Here is a 12979-nt window from a genome sequence, read left to right as displayed (position 1 = left end):
CGTGGACAACCACACCCCTGGGCGTGCCACATATGGTGGAGAATGCGGGCAAGCCGACCAGCCTCAGTAGGCCTACCTCACCGTGTCACAGAGTACAATGGAAGCGCTGGTACAACAGTTGGTGGAGTCGAACCTAGCACAGCAAGCTATGCATCGAGAGCTAATGGAGGAACAACGTCACCAGGGGTGTGGGTGTCCACGTCACCAGTTCAATAAGACAGTCCCATTTAACAGGGTAGCATTAGGGCCAAAAAAAACAGCAAAAGAGTCATTTTCAGCCCAACCAATGTTACATACCCTATTAAGAGACCTTAAAGTGATGGTTCGGTGTAATTTACCCTAGGGTCCTTTGTACCATGACCTCGAGCCAAACACCCCCCCCAGAAGCTTTTTTTCACCTGGGTCTAACATTGGGTGAGTTAGCGTAGAGTAGCGTTAGCAGCTGAATAGCTTAGCGCAGGGGCTAATGGACCCATGTTTGTATCTCGTAAATGACCCCACTAATAATGCCTGAAATGATACCAAAAAAGTTTAAAAAAAAAAATATTTTTGTTGCATCTCTTTTCGGTGTTTTGTAGACGTCCCTAAGCACTCGTCTCACAGCAGCAACAACAGCAGAGAGCAGAAGCCAGCAGGAAAGTGTTATTTACATAAACTTCTGGTGTACTTACAAACTTTCCAATCCATCGTTTTATGAGTGCATAACCTATATGTACTAGTGTAGACCTTTGGTATCATTTCGGGCATTATTAGTGGGGCGAGATACAAACGTGGGTCCTTTTAGCCCCTGCGCTAAGCTATTCAGCTGCTAACGCTACTCTACGCTAACTCGCCCAATGTTAGACCCAGGTGAACAAAGCTTCTGGGGGGGTGTTTGGCTCGAGGTCATGGTGCAAAGGACTCTAGGGCAAATTACTCCGAACCATCACTTTAAGGAACAGCGTGAAATACCGTATATAACCATTCTATCACCCCTTTAACATGCCATTCACAGGTATTCACTAAACTGTCTGATACCAGTGTAATATCCAAACATGATGTATTGCCCCTATTCACATCTATTCTTGTACCCTGTCCAAAAAAAATAATCTTTTTTTGTTTCATCTATGTCCCCATTATGGTTGTATGATTGTTTTGTAGACGTGCATTCAAATTGCCACACCATATTTCTTTCCCGTATACAGTCACTGCCATTTCATTTAATCTGTCAATAATTAAAGCAGTTAACAACATCTAAACCATTATACACTCCATATCCTCTGGGCATGGGAGCTCCCTATATGCCAGCCCATCCTTGAGAACGGTAGCACACCCTCCACCTTTTTGATTATTAGGCCTATCATACCTTAAAGAACTGAACCCTGGTATAACAAAATGTAGTTGGGGTCGTAACCAAGTTTCTTGTACACATACTACATCTGGAACTACATCAAATTTGTGAAGATACTTTCTAAATTCTTGACCATTAGCTATGAGGCTTCTGGCGTTCCACTGTATGTGAATTACCATAATTAGCATTCTAACTTGTGTAATTTTCAGTTTTCAACAATTCCATCTGCTTTTTCACTTACACCAAGGAATCTTTCTGTGCCTCCACAATAACCTTATACCAATGTATAATCACCAACTTTACTTGTGATGTAACCTGCATGTGTATTGGTCTAGTTCTTGATTATTGATACTAATGTTTCTTTGGACCATTCTACTGGTGTTTTTGGGGTCACTGTCTTTAGAGCTTCTGCATAGACTTTACTTTGAATCTTATCCCTCTGGGTCTCTCTTTTAGCACCCAGTTACAGCATTTTAATCTTTGCATCCTTGTCACATTTACCATTCAGCTGACCACCACATCTACACCTTAGTTTTCCTTTGCACTGCTGTGCTATGTGTCCCAATCTTTGACATTTATAACACCGAAGAGGTTTGGGGATGTACTCTCTCAACTGTAATTTTGCACTGACTTAGGGACCCAGGTGAACAAAGTGTTTCCTTCAATGGGTTTACTTTTTAGCCGTGTGGCTTCAATCACTTAACCTCCCTGAATCTCATTTTTGACATCTTCCATCGACATACTCAGTGGGACTCCTGAAATCACTCCTCTCACTTTTGCCATTGCTCCTGCGATGTGTGCCTTCATCCTTTCCCCTTGTAGTGAAGACATTTTGAGAATCTTTTCTTGTTGTTTACTGGTTGCATGTATCGGTACTCTTTTATTGCTCATAAACCGAGCAAATTAAATTTTACCAATCTCTTTCTCAATCGCCTTGGTAAGTCTGATCGGGTGGTAGTGTCCACCATCCTGATCAAACTCAATAATAACTTTCCAAATGTTTTCTTGAGCGTTCTCCACATTACCAGTTTTCTGTTTCTCAAACTGATTAGATCTCGATTTCTTGTTTGTATTTCCCTTGCCAGTCTCGCTATATTCTGACCAACTTTTATATATTTTAAATGTCAGACACCACTTGAGCCACGGTGAAACGTTTCATGTGTATGGTTGAAATGACAATAAAACACACTTAAGTAGACTGTCTCACTGTCTGTATGTCTGTAAACGGTAGGCGTGGCTTGGGAGCATACTCTGAAGCAGCAAAGCAAGTGCATTCTGGGATTTGGTGTCTTTCATCCACATGAGCAAAAAACACATTTTCTGGCTTTTCTCGGCCTAGAATAGCCTGGGTAAACCCCATAGACAGTATATAAACTGGACCAACAGATCCCGTTGCTCTGGACGGAGACCAGTGAAGGATATTAGAAGCACTTTCGGTGATCGCTTAGCGTTACTGCGCAGCCTCCAACTGAGAGAGACAACGTAAATGTGACGTGAGCAACCTGTCTGAAAGTTGTAAGTCTTCTGGTAGCTGTGCCAAGAGAAATCTATCATTCGAATCTTGCAGAGACGGAGAGCGTAGGTATAACGTAGGAGATAACATGGGCACAGGCTAATTATTGCTAACTAAAATGCTAGTTAACATTAACAGCTAATGTAAGTCGAAACTGCCTGCAAGCTTCTCCTGTACTATACGGTAATTCCTCTACTATGCGACAGTAAGTCGCTTGGTTATGACATGATCGTTAGCCAATTTTTACAAACACGTCTGCTACGGAGCCATAACGTGAGGTACAAGGTAATGGAGCCTTTAATACATTGTCGTGTTTCTTTAGAAATAAACAATGGACAAATAGAGTCTTTAAACGCTTCAGATGTAAAGTTATTCGCTGTCAAAGTGATGTCAAAATGAATGGCAGTCGATGGAATGCTAACGAGAGGTGATATTGTTGTAGCATCAAAATGGCGCCATAGGAGGTTAGAGTTCTGAAGCGAAGCTTACCCCCTTGGTAAACCCTGACGAACTTCTGCCAAATTTGAGATTTGCCCTGCAAATCAGTCTGGCGAAGAGCCCATTCAAACCCATTTCCAATGTTCCCAAAATCGTGGCACCAATCACAACCGCTGAGGCGGGCTTTACACCAATCACAACCGTTGAGGCGGGCGCTACGCGACGACGAGCAGCTTTTTGTTTACATTCAACATTACGGCTACCGAAGCGCAGCAACCAGCAACCAGTGCACCCAGAGGCATTTGAGTGGCGTCCGTTGGTGATGCCCCTTTGGAAATGAACTGTCAATGAACCTTTCCCAGACCCACTCTCAGTTACTATTGAGAAGGGTCTGGTGTCAACCAGGCTAGGCCAAGAAGCCACCAATTTCACATTTCTTCTACATAAGTGACCCAATTTATAGATATATTCGTCTTTCCAACGGTGAAACATCCCTTAAATGTGTCTAAACACAAGCAGAACTGTACCAAAATACAATACCAATAAAATTTTGCATTTAAAAAAAAAAATCAGCATCCGATTAAAGAATAGATGTAAACAAATTACAACTTACCAGACATTCAGTACCAGCACACCAGTTTTTTATACTCTGTGCACAAGACACATTTTAGTCAAAACTAAATCATTGACTATCTGCTATTTATTTGTCATTCCTCATTACCATGATTTTATATATACAGTAGCGTCATATGCTTGTCTTTACTATAATAGCTATTATCAATTCACGGAAATAAAGCATATTTGAACTTAGGAGGAAAGGTGAAAAAGACCAATACAAAAATGAATGCCTCAGATATGTTAAGTTCAAATAATATGTTAAGGTTTATTGTATATAGCCCATGTTACTCAATGACAAAATAGTCAAAACTGCATCCACGTTTTCAAAAACGTATCTTCAAACAAAAACATATGGATGGCTACAGTAAAGCAGTGATTAAGACAATAACACAAAATACAGTAAGTTAAGAAGATGACCCTCATTCATCAAACAACAGATATTGCTTCATTAAGTTTTTTTTCACAGCTGCACAATTAGCATCACATTTGCTTGTTAAACATATGAACCTATTCCTATGAACTATACAGTACAATTGTATTCCACATATGCATTGCACTTGGAGAACTTCTTGAATATTGATACAAGCAAAGATGCATTTACTTTATATATATATTTGAACAAAATAGCCTGCTTTGAACAATGTTCCGCTGTGTGGGGAATAATGTAGTCTAGGGGCTTCATATAGGCCTCTGTTGTTGCTCAGTAGCTATAGCAGAACTGCATGTATGACATGTAAATGTTGCAGCACCACGCCATTGTTTAATAGGCCAAGACTCGATTAATACCTTGATTTTAAATGCATCTTACATTAATGTCAAGTTTACTCTGCAAAGTTGTCAAAGTTGTTATTTTCGCAACAATAGATCAATGAGGGCCTTTGTTCTTGTTATACACGGTGTCAGTTGTACTGCCAATTGTAGTTTACAATTGTATTACGTTTTTAGTTCCAATTATTTTCCAAAGCAGCCACATGGCCATTCATGTTGGAGATATGTGGATACAGGAAGTTTCTCTGCAGCTTGTGCTCCAACAGCATGTGGTTCTGAGGAGGAAGGCCGAGGCACGCTCTGAAAAAGACAAGAGACGGAGATTGTACTGAACTTCTGTCACCAAATGAAACACAAGAATTTTACACCTATATATATGCAAGCCTTAAACGTCCTTAAAAGCATAATTCTTCTGTTGAATGTATAATGCAATCTTTGGGGAAAATGTGTGGTAATGCAATCTAGGTAACGAAACCAAAGCCTTGTTCAAACCTCATGATATTTAGTATGCAGGCCCTCTGGCGGAAAAAGGCGTTGATGACCGGTGTCCCTGATGGGACCAGGGGGGCCTTGCAGAGGAAGGAGAGCACTGCTAAGACACTGTGGAAAGACAGGAAGTCCTCCTCCCCCTGGGGTCGGACAGTCACACGCTGACAAAGCTCTGTCAGGATCACCAGGTCCAGGATGATTGGGCTGGCTAGAAGAGAGTCCTGTTGCAAAGAAAGAAAGATGAGAATGGTGTAATAGAGGGAGAAGGGAGTGGCTAAACACACATTTATCAATAGATAGAACTCCTACAACATAATGTAGTCCCTTGCACATGCAAGAATTGTATTTACCCTATCGCAGTGTCTTTCTAAACATTACCACCAGGAGTCCCCAAATCTAAACTTTTTTAAATTCCACACATTAAGGACTTTAATGCCAACTACACTGATGCAGATCCAATGACTCCAGTGTTTCAAGTGTTGTTGCTATTGTTGAATCAATGAGTCAACCAGTTAAGATGAACTTACTAGGTGTTTTAGTTTTTTGTAAATTCAGCATTTATTTGCTAGGAAAGAACATCTGAAATGTACATATTTGTTTGCTTTTTTTCTTCTTAAAGCCACTAATGTAAAGCATTTTTTGTGTGATTGCAGAATCTTTCAAAATTATTTTTGGTAGCTTAAGTTGTTTATAGAAAAATGGGACGATCCCAGGGAGAAACCGGTGCAGTAGATCTGTTTTTCAGCCAGATAACCAGATTAGATGTTATCTGATGTTTAGGACTGATGGTGGACTAAAGCAATTAACAGTAAGCTCTGGCACTCCTGAGCCTCTTCCTCCACAACTACATTTTGAACGTTGAGTTTAGCAAGCAAGTAGCACTCTGGACTCTCGTATTGAAAATTGTTCTACTAGGCTAGATTTTCCTGTTTCAGTTACATGTTTTATAGAAACGGAGCTACTACGGATCACTGACCTCACAGGTGTTGTGCAGTGCGATAGTATTGGTCCCTCCCATCATTATTTCAGATGTGTATTCATCCATGGCACGCTTGCTGTCTCCCACATAGGGGACATATTTAATCACCACCTGAAAAAATCACACCGAGACAGTTAATGAGTCTGACCAGTTGTTTTCAGTAAACGTCCATACGGAGCTCATTATCTTTCTGTGTCTGAGTCACTTACACAGTGGTCAGGTTTTTCTCCAGGCTGGTACAATATGGGGTTTGACTGGACCATGTCATCCACCACGTTGCTCTTGGAGATCTCTTTGGAGCGGAACTGCTGTGGAGCCGACAGGTTCTTCCCGTCATTGTTGCCGAGGTGATTGTAGCTGACAATGGCGGTCGGCTGTCAAAGGGAAGAGGAACTTATTAAGATGTCTTTGTTCAGAAAATACATGGTACTGTAAGCTTTAAGTTGGCATCTTTATTCTCTGGTAGGACAATCACAATCACAGTTGTTGTGCTGTGGCCCAGAGGTAGAGTGGGTCATCCTTCAACCACAAGATTGATGACTTGGTTAGATCCCCGGCTCCTCCGGCCCCGTGTCAAGACACTGCATCTTAATCTTAGGTGGGGTTAAATGCAAAAATGGAATTTCACTACATTATACTATAAGATTGTATGTGCCGAATAAATGTGTGAATATAAATGTTAATTTCTTCTCACACTGTTGCTGTTCCTGAAGCTTCTTCCACTTTTTCCCCTGTTATGTTCCTTAAACCAATGGTCTAAGGATAGAGGGTGTTGTATGCTGTACAGATTGTAAAGCCATTTGAGGCAAATTTGTGATTTTGAGCGATAAATAAGTGATTGACCTAACTTATGTTAAATAGTATATTCCCATTTGATGCACACATGCTTTTACAATTATGGGACCAGTATCAGTTCCTCATTTTAATGCACTAATTCTCACTTTAATTCTGGTCTTAAATAGGAAAGATCGTTCTCAAATCATGAACCCCCCTATTTTAGTATTCTTAGTTTTTCTATTATAACCACATTAGTGGCAACTCAATCTTATTAGTATCAGATCATTACTTCATGGATCCCCCCTTCCTTCTAGCCATGCATTCTTTTTCTTACCTTGATACCTGAGCTGACCAGAAAGTCCACCAGCACTGACTTGATCTTTGTCTGACCAGATTTGAAGTCATCTCCTCCAATAAACACCCCTTTCTTCACGGCCAGCTCTATGACGCCTGGTACAAAAGTGTTCTGTGGGGAGCCGTTGATGTAGGCACAACCCTCCAGTATACTGGCCACTGCAAACAGAGTGGAGGGAGAAATCGCTGCTCCAGCCTAATGGATGTACAGTAGTAAAAACAAAACTAGGTCAAAACCTATTATATGGCTGGGGCGTGAATGGTCAATATGCCTTACTGTGGCCAAGTTGTTATAGGGATAGTAAGTGGTGGTGTCTGTAATGTGAATTTAAATATTACATTGTTATCTCTGCAATTGTACTGTTACAGCAAACATTTCGGAGTGTCGTTTATTTTTTCCATGTGCAAGAAAATCTCGCAAGAAAACACACTGATAATCTATTATATACAATATAGATGACATTACATATGATATAATGGATCGGATTCTGATAAATGATCAAACTGGCATCCCCTGCTTGCCAACGCTTTTAAATTTAATTTTATGCTCCTGTCACTGCTGTTCTTCTGGAGTTTCAATTACCCCAATTTTTACATGATGAAAAACCAAGACCTGCCCATCCAGTATATTTATTTACTGCAGGTTGTGATTGTTACACACATTCATTTGTCTGAAGAGAGATCGACAGAGGAACACACACACACACACACACACACACGCGCACACACACAAGTTTGAAAAAGGCAATGGTCAATGGGGAAACACCAACACTGACATCATCACACTCATTCCGACCAATGGTGGAACTTCCTCACTCAGTGACAGAGTGACAGAGTTTTGGGGTTGTAGGACTGGTCCTACGGTCTTATGGTCCAGCCAAAAAGAGATAATGACCGTTACTGAGTGTATCATCATATTACAGCTTGACTCACAAGGTCCACATTTACCTCTCCACATCATCTCTATGGCACATCTCTATTGTCCATTTCATGCCTATCTAAAATCGAGGTATTTGCTGAAGATCATAAGGCCGGCCACACACTGGCTGCGTGGCGTGAGCGTGTCAGCTGCGTGGCGTGTCCGTTTTTATTACGGGTCCCATGTTAACAGGTTAGAGCTTGCACACTGCCTGCGTGACACGCACGTCTCAGGCGGGGCTCGAGCCGCACCGAAAACGCGTGCATGCTAGAAATAGAACCGACGCCTATTTTTCATGCAACACGCGAGCGTGTTGGAAGTGTTTCCAGGCAAAATAGAATAGAAAAAAATGTTTGTCATTTTGACACCAATACATATTAATAAATGAAATGTTGATGTTTGAAAGTCTCTAGGTTTTGACATAAATGCAGATATAAATGTAATTTTAAAAAAGATCAATACTGCTGACTGCTTGTGTGCAGTAAATCAATGGGAAACATACATGTGTACAGACAAGGCCAGCAGACACGACGCAGCAAGTGTGTGGCCGGCCTTAGTCTGTGGCCGGCCTTAGTCTGTGAAATAGACTATTATTGTTGCTGACAGTATTACAAGCATGCTGAAGACAGGAGATAAAATATAAACTCACCCATGAAGGACCAATCATAATTTTCTAGCTGACTCATTATGGCATTTCATCTACAAATTGAAATTGAAGTGCTAATCTTCTCATCCTCTAAGCTTTATTCATCACTAAATGGGATGGAGGATTACTGTTTGGTCCTCAACATTAGTAAGAAATTAAAGTTGAATTCATGACTATCAACCAAAATCATAATTTAGGTTGGTTTCTAGGACAGTTAAAGTTAATTATAATTCCTACTGAAACCAACTTAAGGTTTTGTGTCTTTAAAAACGTACACTTTCGAACCAAATTCTTCACGGCTCCTGCTCTCACCTGGATTGCAGCTAGCAGGTTCTCTGCAGTGTCATGGACCCCAGGTATGATATCACAGAAGCGCTCAGTGTTGGCGGTCCAAAGAACAATGATTTTGTCCACATTACTCGACTTCTGGAAATCCCTTATGTCAGCTCTGATCTGCTCTACCTGGAAGACAATTTACTCTTTAGAGTCGATTAAAAATTACATATAAAGCACAACCTTAAATGAAATACATAGATGGAGAAGAGACTCCAGTTATCATAAATCTGCTGGTCAGTAGAACATGCATTACCTGCTCCGCCATGCTCCCAGTAAGGATGTTGTCTGCCCGACTCTCTTGGTTCGCAGCAATGAATTCTGGGATACTGATTGACGGTCTGGGTTTCATGCGGCTCATGTGTGGTTGCAGTTGCTTTTGTAATGACCAGTCAAACACCTGAGCTCTCTCCATCGCACTGCCAAGATCCATTGAAGAGATATCCCAGCCTAAAAACACAAAAAACAAACAAAAAGGTGCTGGATTCCTTTTGTATCTCTCATTTTCCAGAACTTAAAGGGTAGGGGTGAGTCATCCCTTTCATCTTATAATAGACTAGAGCAACTCTTTGCCTTTTTAAGCTCTGCCCTTATGAAGTAACAGACTAGATTGCATCAGAGGACACCATACTGTAGAAGCACATCTCTGACCATCTTCACCTCATGGACAGACTGCCCATGAAGCTGCCCTAGGCTCAGATTTCCCTGCTGTTAACGCTGCTGTTACTTCACTTTCCCTCTTAAAGTGTTTTTTTAGATGAAACGGGCAGGCATACTGGACTGCAGGCTGCAAAGTGTGTTTACCCCTGCGACCACCAGCAGCCCTCATCCTGCCATGTTGCTTATACGTCAGCGGAAGAATTTGCCTGAACACAGAACTAGTGCTTTAGCACACACACACACACACACACACACACACACACACACACACACACACACACACACACACACACACACACACACACACACACACACACACACACACACACACACACACACACACACACACACGTCTCAGTTTCTGCACCAGAGGTTAGACCTTGATCATCTGCAACTGTCCATACCATCAAAGACTATATCGTTAGGGTGCACCATGGGTAGGAAGTCACAGAGGGGCATGTTGACCTCGCCCTCGAGGTCTGATCCCAGACAAATAGTAGACGCCTGCAGGAGGGAGCCGAAGTAGTTTGCTTTCTGAAGAATGTGGGAGAAAAAAAAAAAAAAAAACACTGTGATTTCATTCCCTGTAAGTAATGTATAATCTTTGGTGGTTTTATGGTTTATTACAAGTATATTAAATCCTTTAAATCTGAGAAAAAATGGCTGAAATGGAAATCACAGGAACCAGCTCATAAAAGTAACAATGTATGCCCATATAAGGGGAAATCCTCAAGACCAGAGTCAGTTAAGCCCTTAACGCTCTAATGAACATGTTAGCATAACCATCTTATAATGAGTTTCTACCACTGTATTTAAGGACAGTGGGCTATATTTATAAAATATGACAAAGTAGGCTCTCTATTAGCTCCCTAGTGGTAGGCTAAGGTTTTCACATCAAAGTATAGTCTGGTTATAAAGGGTTCATTCACCATCTAGAATTTTTTTTTTTTAAAAGAAGAATCGTTGTGGTGTTTGCATGTTTTAGCTGCATGCTTTATACAAGGATGGTCATTCCAAGCAGGCAGTCAGTGGTTTGCAGTCATTTCAGTGCAGTATGGAAATCAACTTGCAGAAGGTTGTTTGAGAGGGTAACATATTCAAAGTTAGATATGTTACTGTCAAAGGGAAAGTGATTTGATATTTCAAACTATACTGAAATTAATGTAAACAGCTGATAACATTTTGAATTTACTGAAAAGGATAGCACCCCAAGGGGGTCCTATACTCACTATTTGTTCACTATTATTCACTATTTGTACGAGTGTACAGGCGTGTTTGTGTCACTCCACCCACCTTCTCTCCAGTCTTGGTTCTCCAGGTGAGACCGAGCTTATTGGCCAGTACAGCTGCTGTGACTGTGGTCCCGTTGTTGCCTCCCCAGCCAACCAGCATCACACCCAGACGGGCACACGTCTCTCTGTGCGGAAGGTCAACTCGGTAGTGCGGGGAGTCACCTGTTGTTTATGGAGCAAAATTAGAGGGAGACTGTACAGATGACACACACAGACGCATATGTAAAAACAGCTGTATGTCAGAAAGGTCCACTTACTGTGACCTTGTTTCCCTCTCTGTGAACTGATGTGGTCTGGTAGGGATACTGAGACACAATGTGTGTATCTGTGTACCTCACATTTGGGCTGTTGATATGAACGTTGACAGACATGGCTGCAGAGTCAGGGAAGAGAGAAAACTTAATTTGTCCAAGCTCTTCCTCTGTAAGTGGAAATGGCACTATGAGTAATGCATTTCCTCAACACGTCACAACATGTTACCGCATGGCCTTTTGAAAAAGGAAGAGATAAGTTGCCTCTGGTCTTGCCTAGTAATGGTCAGGTCTGGTCATGCCTAACTAAACTGACAGAACTGGATTTTCTTAGTAATTCCTGCCAGACCATATTGGGCTACTTCTATCAAATAAAAACGGAGAAACAGATACCTTAACAAATGAATGACTCGTTTATATGAACCTAAACTAAACCCGGAAAACCCCCTTACCTTCAGGGTTTGAGTTTTAAGCTTGAGTTTTGTAGGGGTATAAATTTACTAACGTTCGGGTCGGAGATGAAAAAAAAAAAAAAAAAAAAAAAAAAAAAAAAGGCCTAAGTACGCACTCTCATCAACAGGCATGGTTGGTGCAATATTCTAGTGCGTAGGCCTACCTGGTGGCTTGATGGTGAAGTGCAGCCATACTGTCATTCACGATAGAATATGCTGCGTACTGCGTAGTTCTTCTGGAAAACACGTTTCTTTTAGCCATTACCAGTTACTACTTACCTTGTAACCTACTAATTACATATGCATAAATATGTAATATATAAAAAGCATGAGCTGATTAAAACAATGGTTTTTGGCAATGCATTAGCGACCCCCACACTTGCATGATTTTACTGCTTTCATTAAGGCTAAAGAATGCTTACCTTCTTCCACTTCAAGTAAAAACGTCTGGAAGTAACTTCGCTTAAATGAAGCCGGTAGCGGGGTCTCTCGCTGATAAGTAACGTTGTTTGAATGAAGTCGGTCCCGGTGCGTCTCGCTGAAGTAACTTCGCAAACGATGACCTGGGGTGTCTCGCTGATAAGTAACTTCCCTTAAATGAAGTCGGTCCCGGTGTGTGTCGCTGATAATTCTTCGCCTGTTAAAATGGAAAGTTCCAGTACCTTCTGTCGGAAGATGCCAGCGGTGCTTGTAAGAGTGCGCAGTACTCTCAAATGATTATATCCTCCCTCGGTCGACGTATTCAGTGCAAGTGCCAATCAGACTGCTCAGTCCCTCCTCTTACATAACACGCGAGGATGGAGAGGCTTGAGAACCGGTTGCAAATAAACCAAGGGCTGGGTTTTCTATGCATTCCTGCATAACTATTACGTTACTGCAACTCATGATCGAAACTACACAATTCAATAGAGAAGGACAAACCAATTGGAGAGGTGTTTTGGTTTGGTTTGGTTTATTTATGGATATAGAAAGACAACAAGGGGATCCAAGGGATAACATGTAAAAGCGAGAAACACTTTTTTCCAACATGGTCCCTGATGTAAGCGAACAGGACATACAACACATGCAAACACATACAGTCATAAGGTTAAAACAATAAAAAATAACACTACACATTGTGGCTAAAATATTTGCCATATTGCAAATGTCAAAACATTACA

At 41.3% G+C, this 12979-nt stretch overlaps 1 protein-coding gene across 1 annotated transcript; it reads right to left on the bottom strand.

Moving 5' to 3' along the window:
• Positions 1-4139: 4139 nt before the first annotated feature.
• Positions 4140-12673, bottom strand: LOC114547386 (inositol-3-phosphate synthase 1-A). Its single transcript, XM_028566725.1, is given in 13 exon segments — positions 4140-4967; positions 5160-5377; positions 6133-6246; positions 6345-6509; positions 7247-7462; positions 9144-9293; positions 9421-9614; positions 10229-10358; positions 11118-11227; positions 11230-11278; positions 11374-11489; positions 11984-12052; positions 12242-12673. Coding segments are annotated over 12 exon segments (1626 nt in total). The 5' UTR covers positions 12021-12052; positions 12242-12673; the 3' UTR covers positions 4140-4840.
• Positions 12674-12979: the final 306 nt, after the last annotated feature.

Source organism: Perca flavescens, chromosome 20, assembly GCF_004354835.1.
Source record: "Perca flavescens isolate YP-PL-M2 chromosome 20, PFLA_1.0, whole genome shotgun sequence".
Classification (NCBI taxonomy): Eukaryota; Metazoa; Chordata; class Actinopteri; order Perciformes; family Percidae; genus Perca; species Perca flavescens.
Note: the sequence above shows the minus strand (reverse complement) of the source record. Positions and strands in the feature narration are given on the sequence as shown.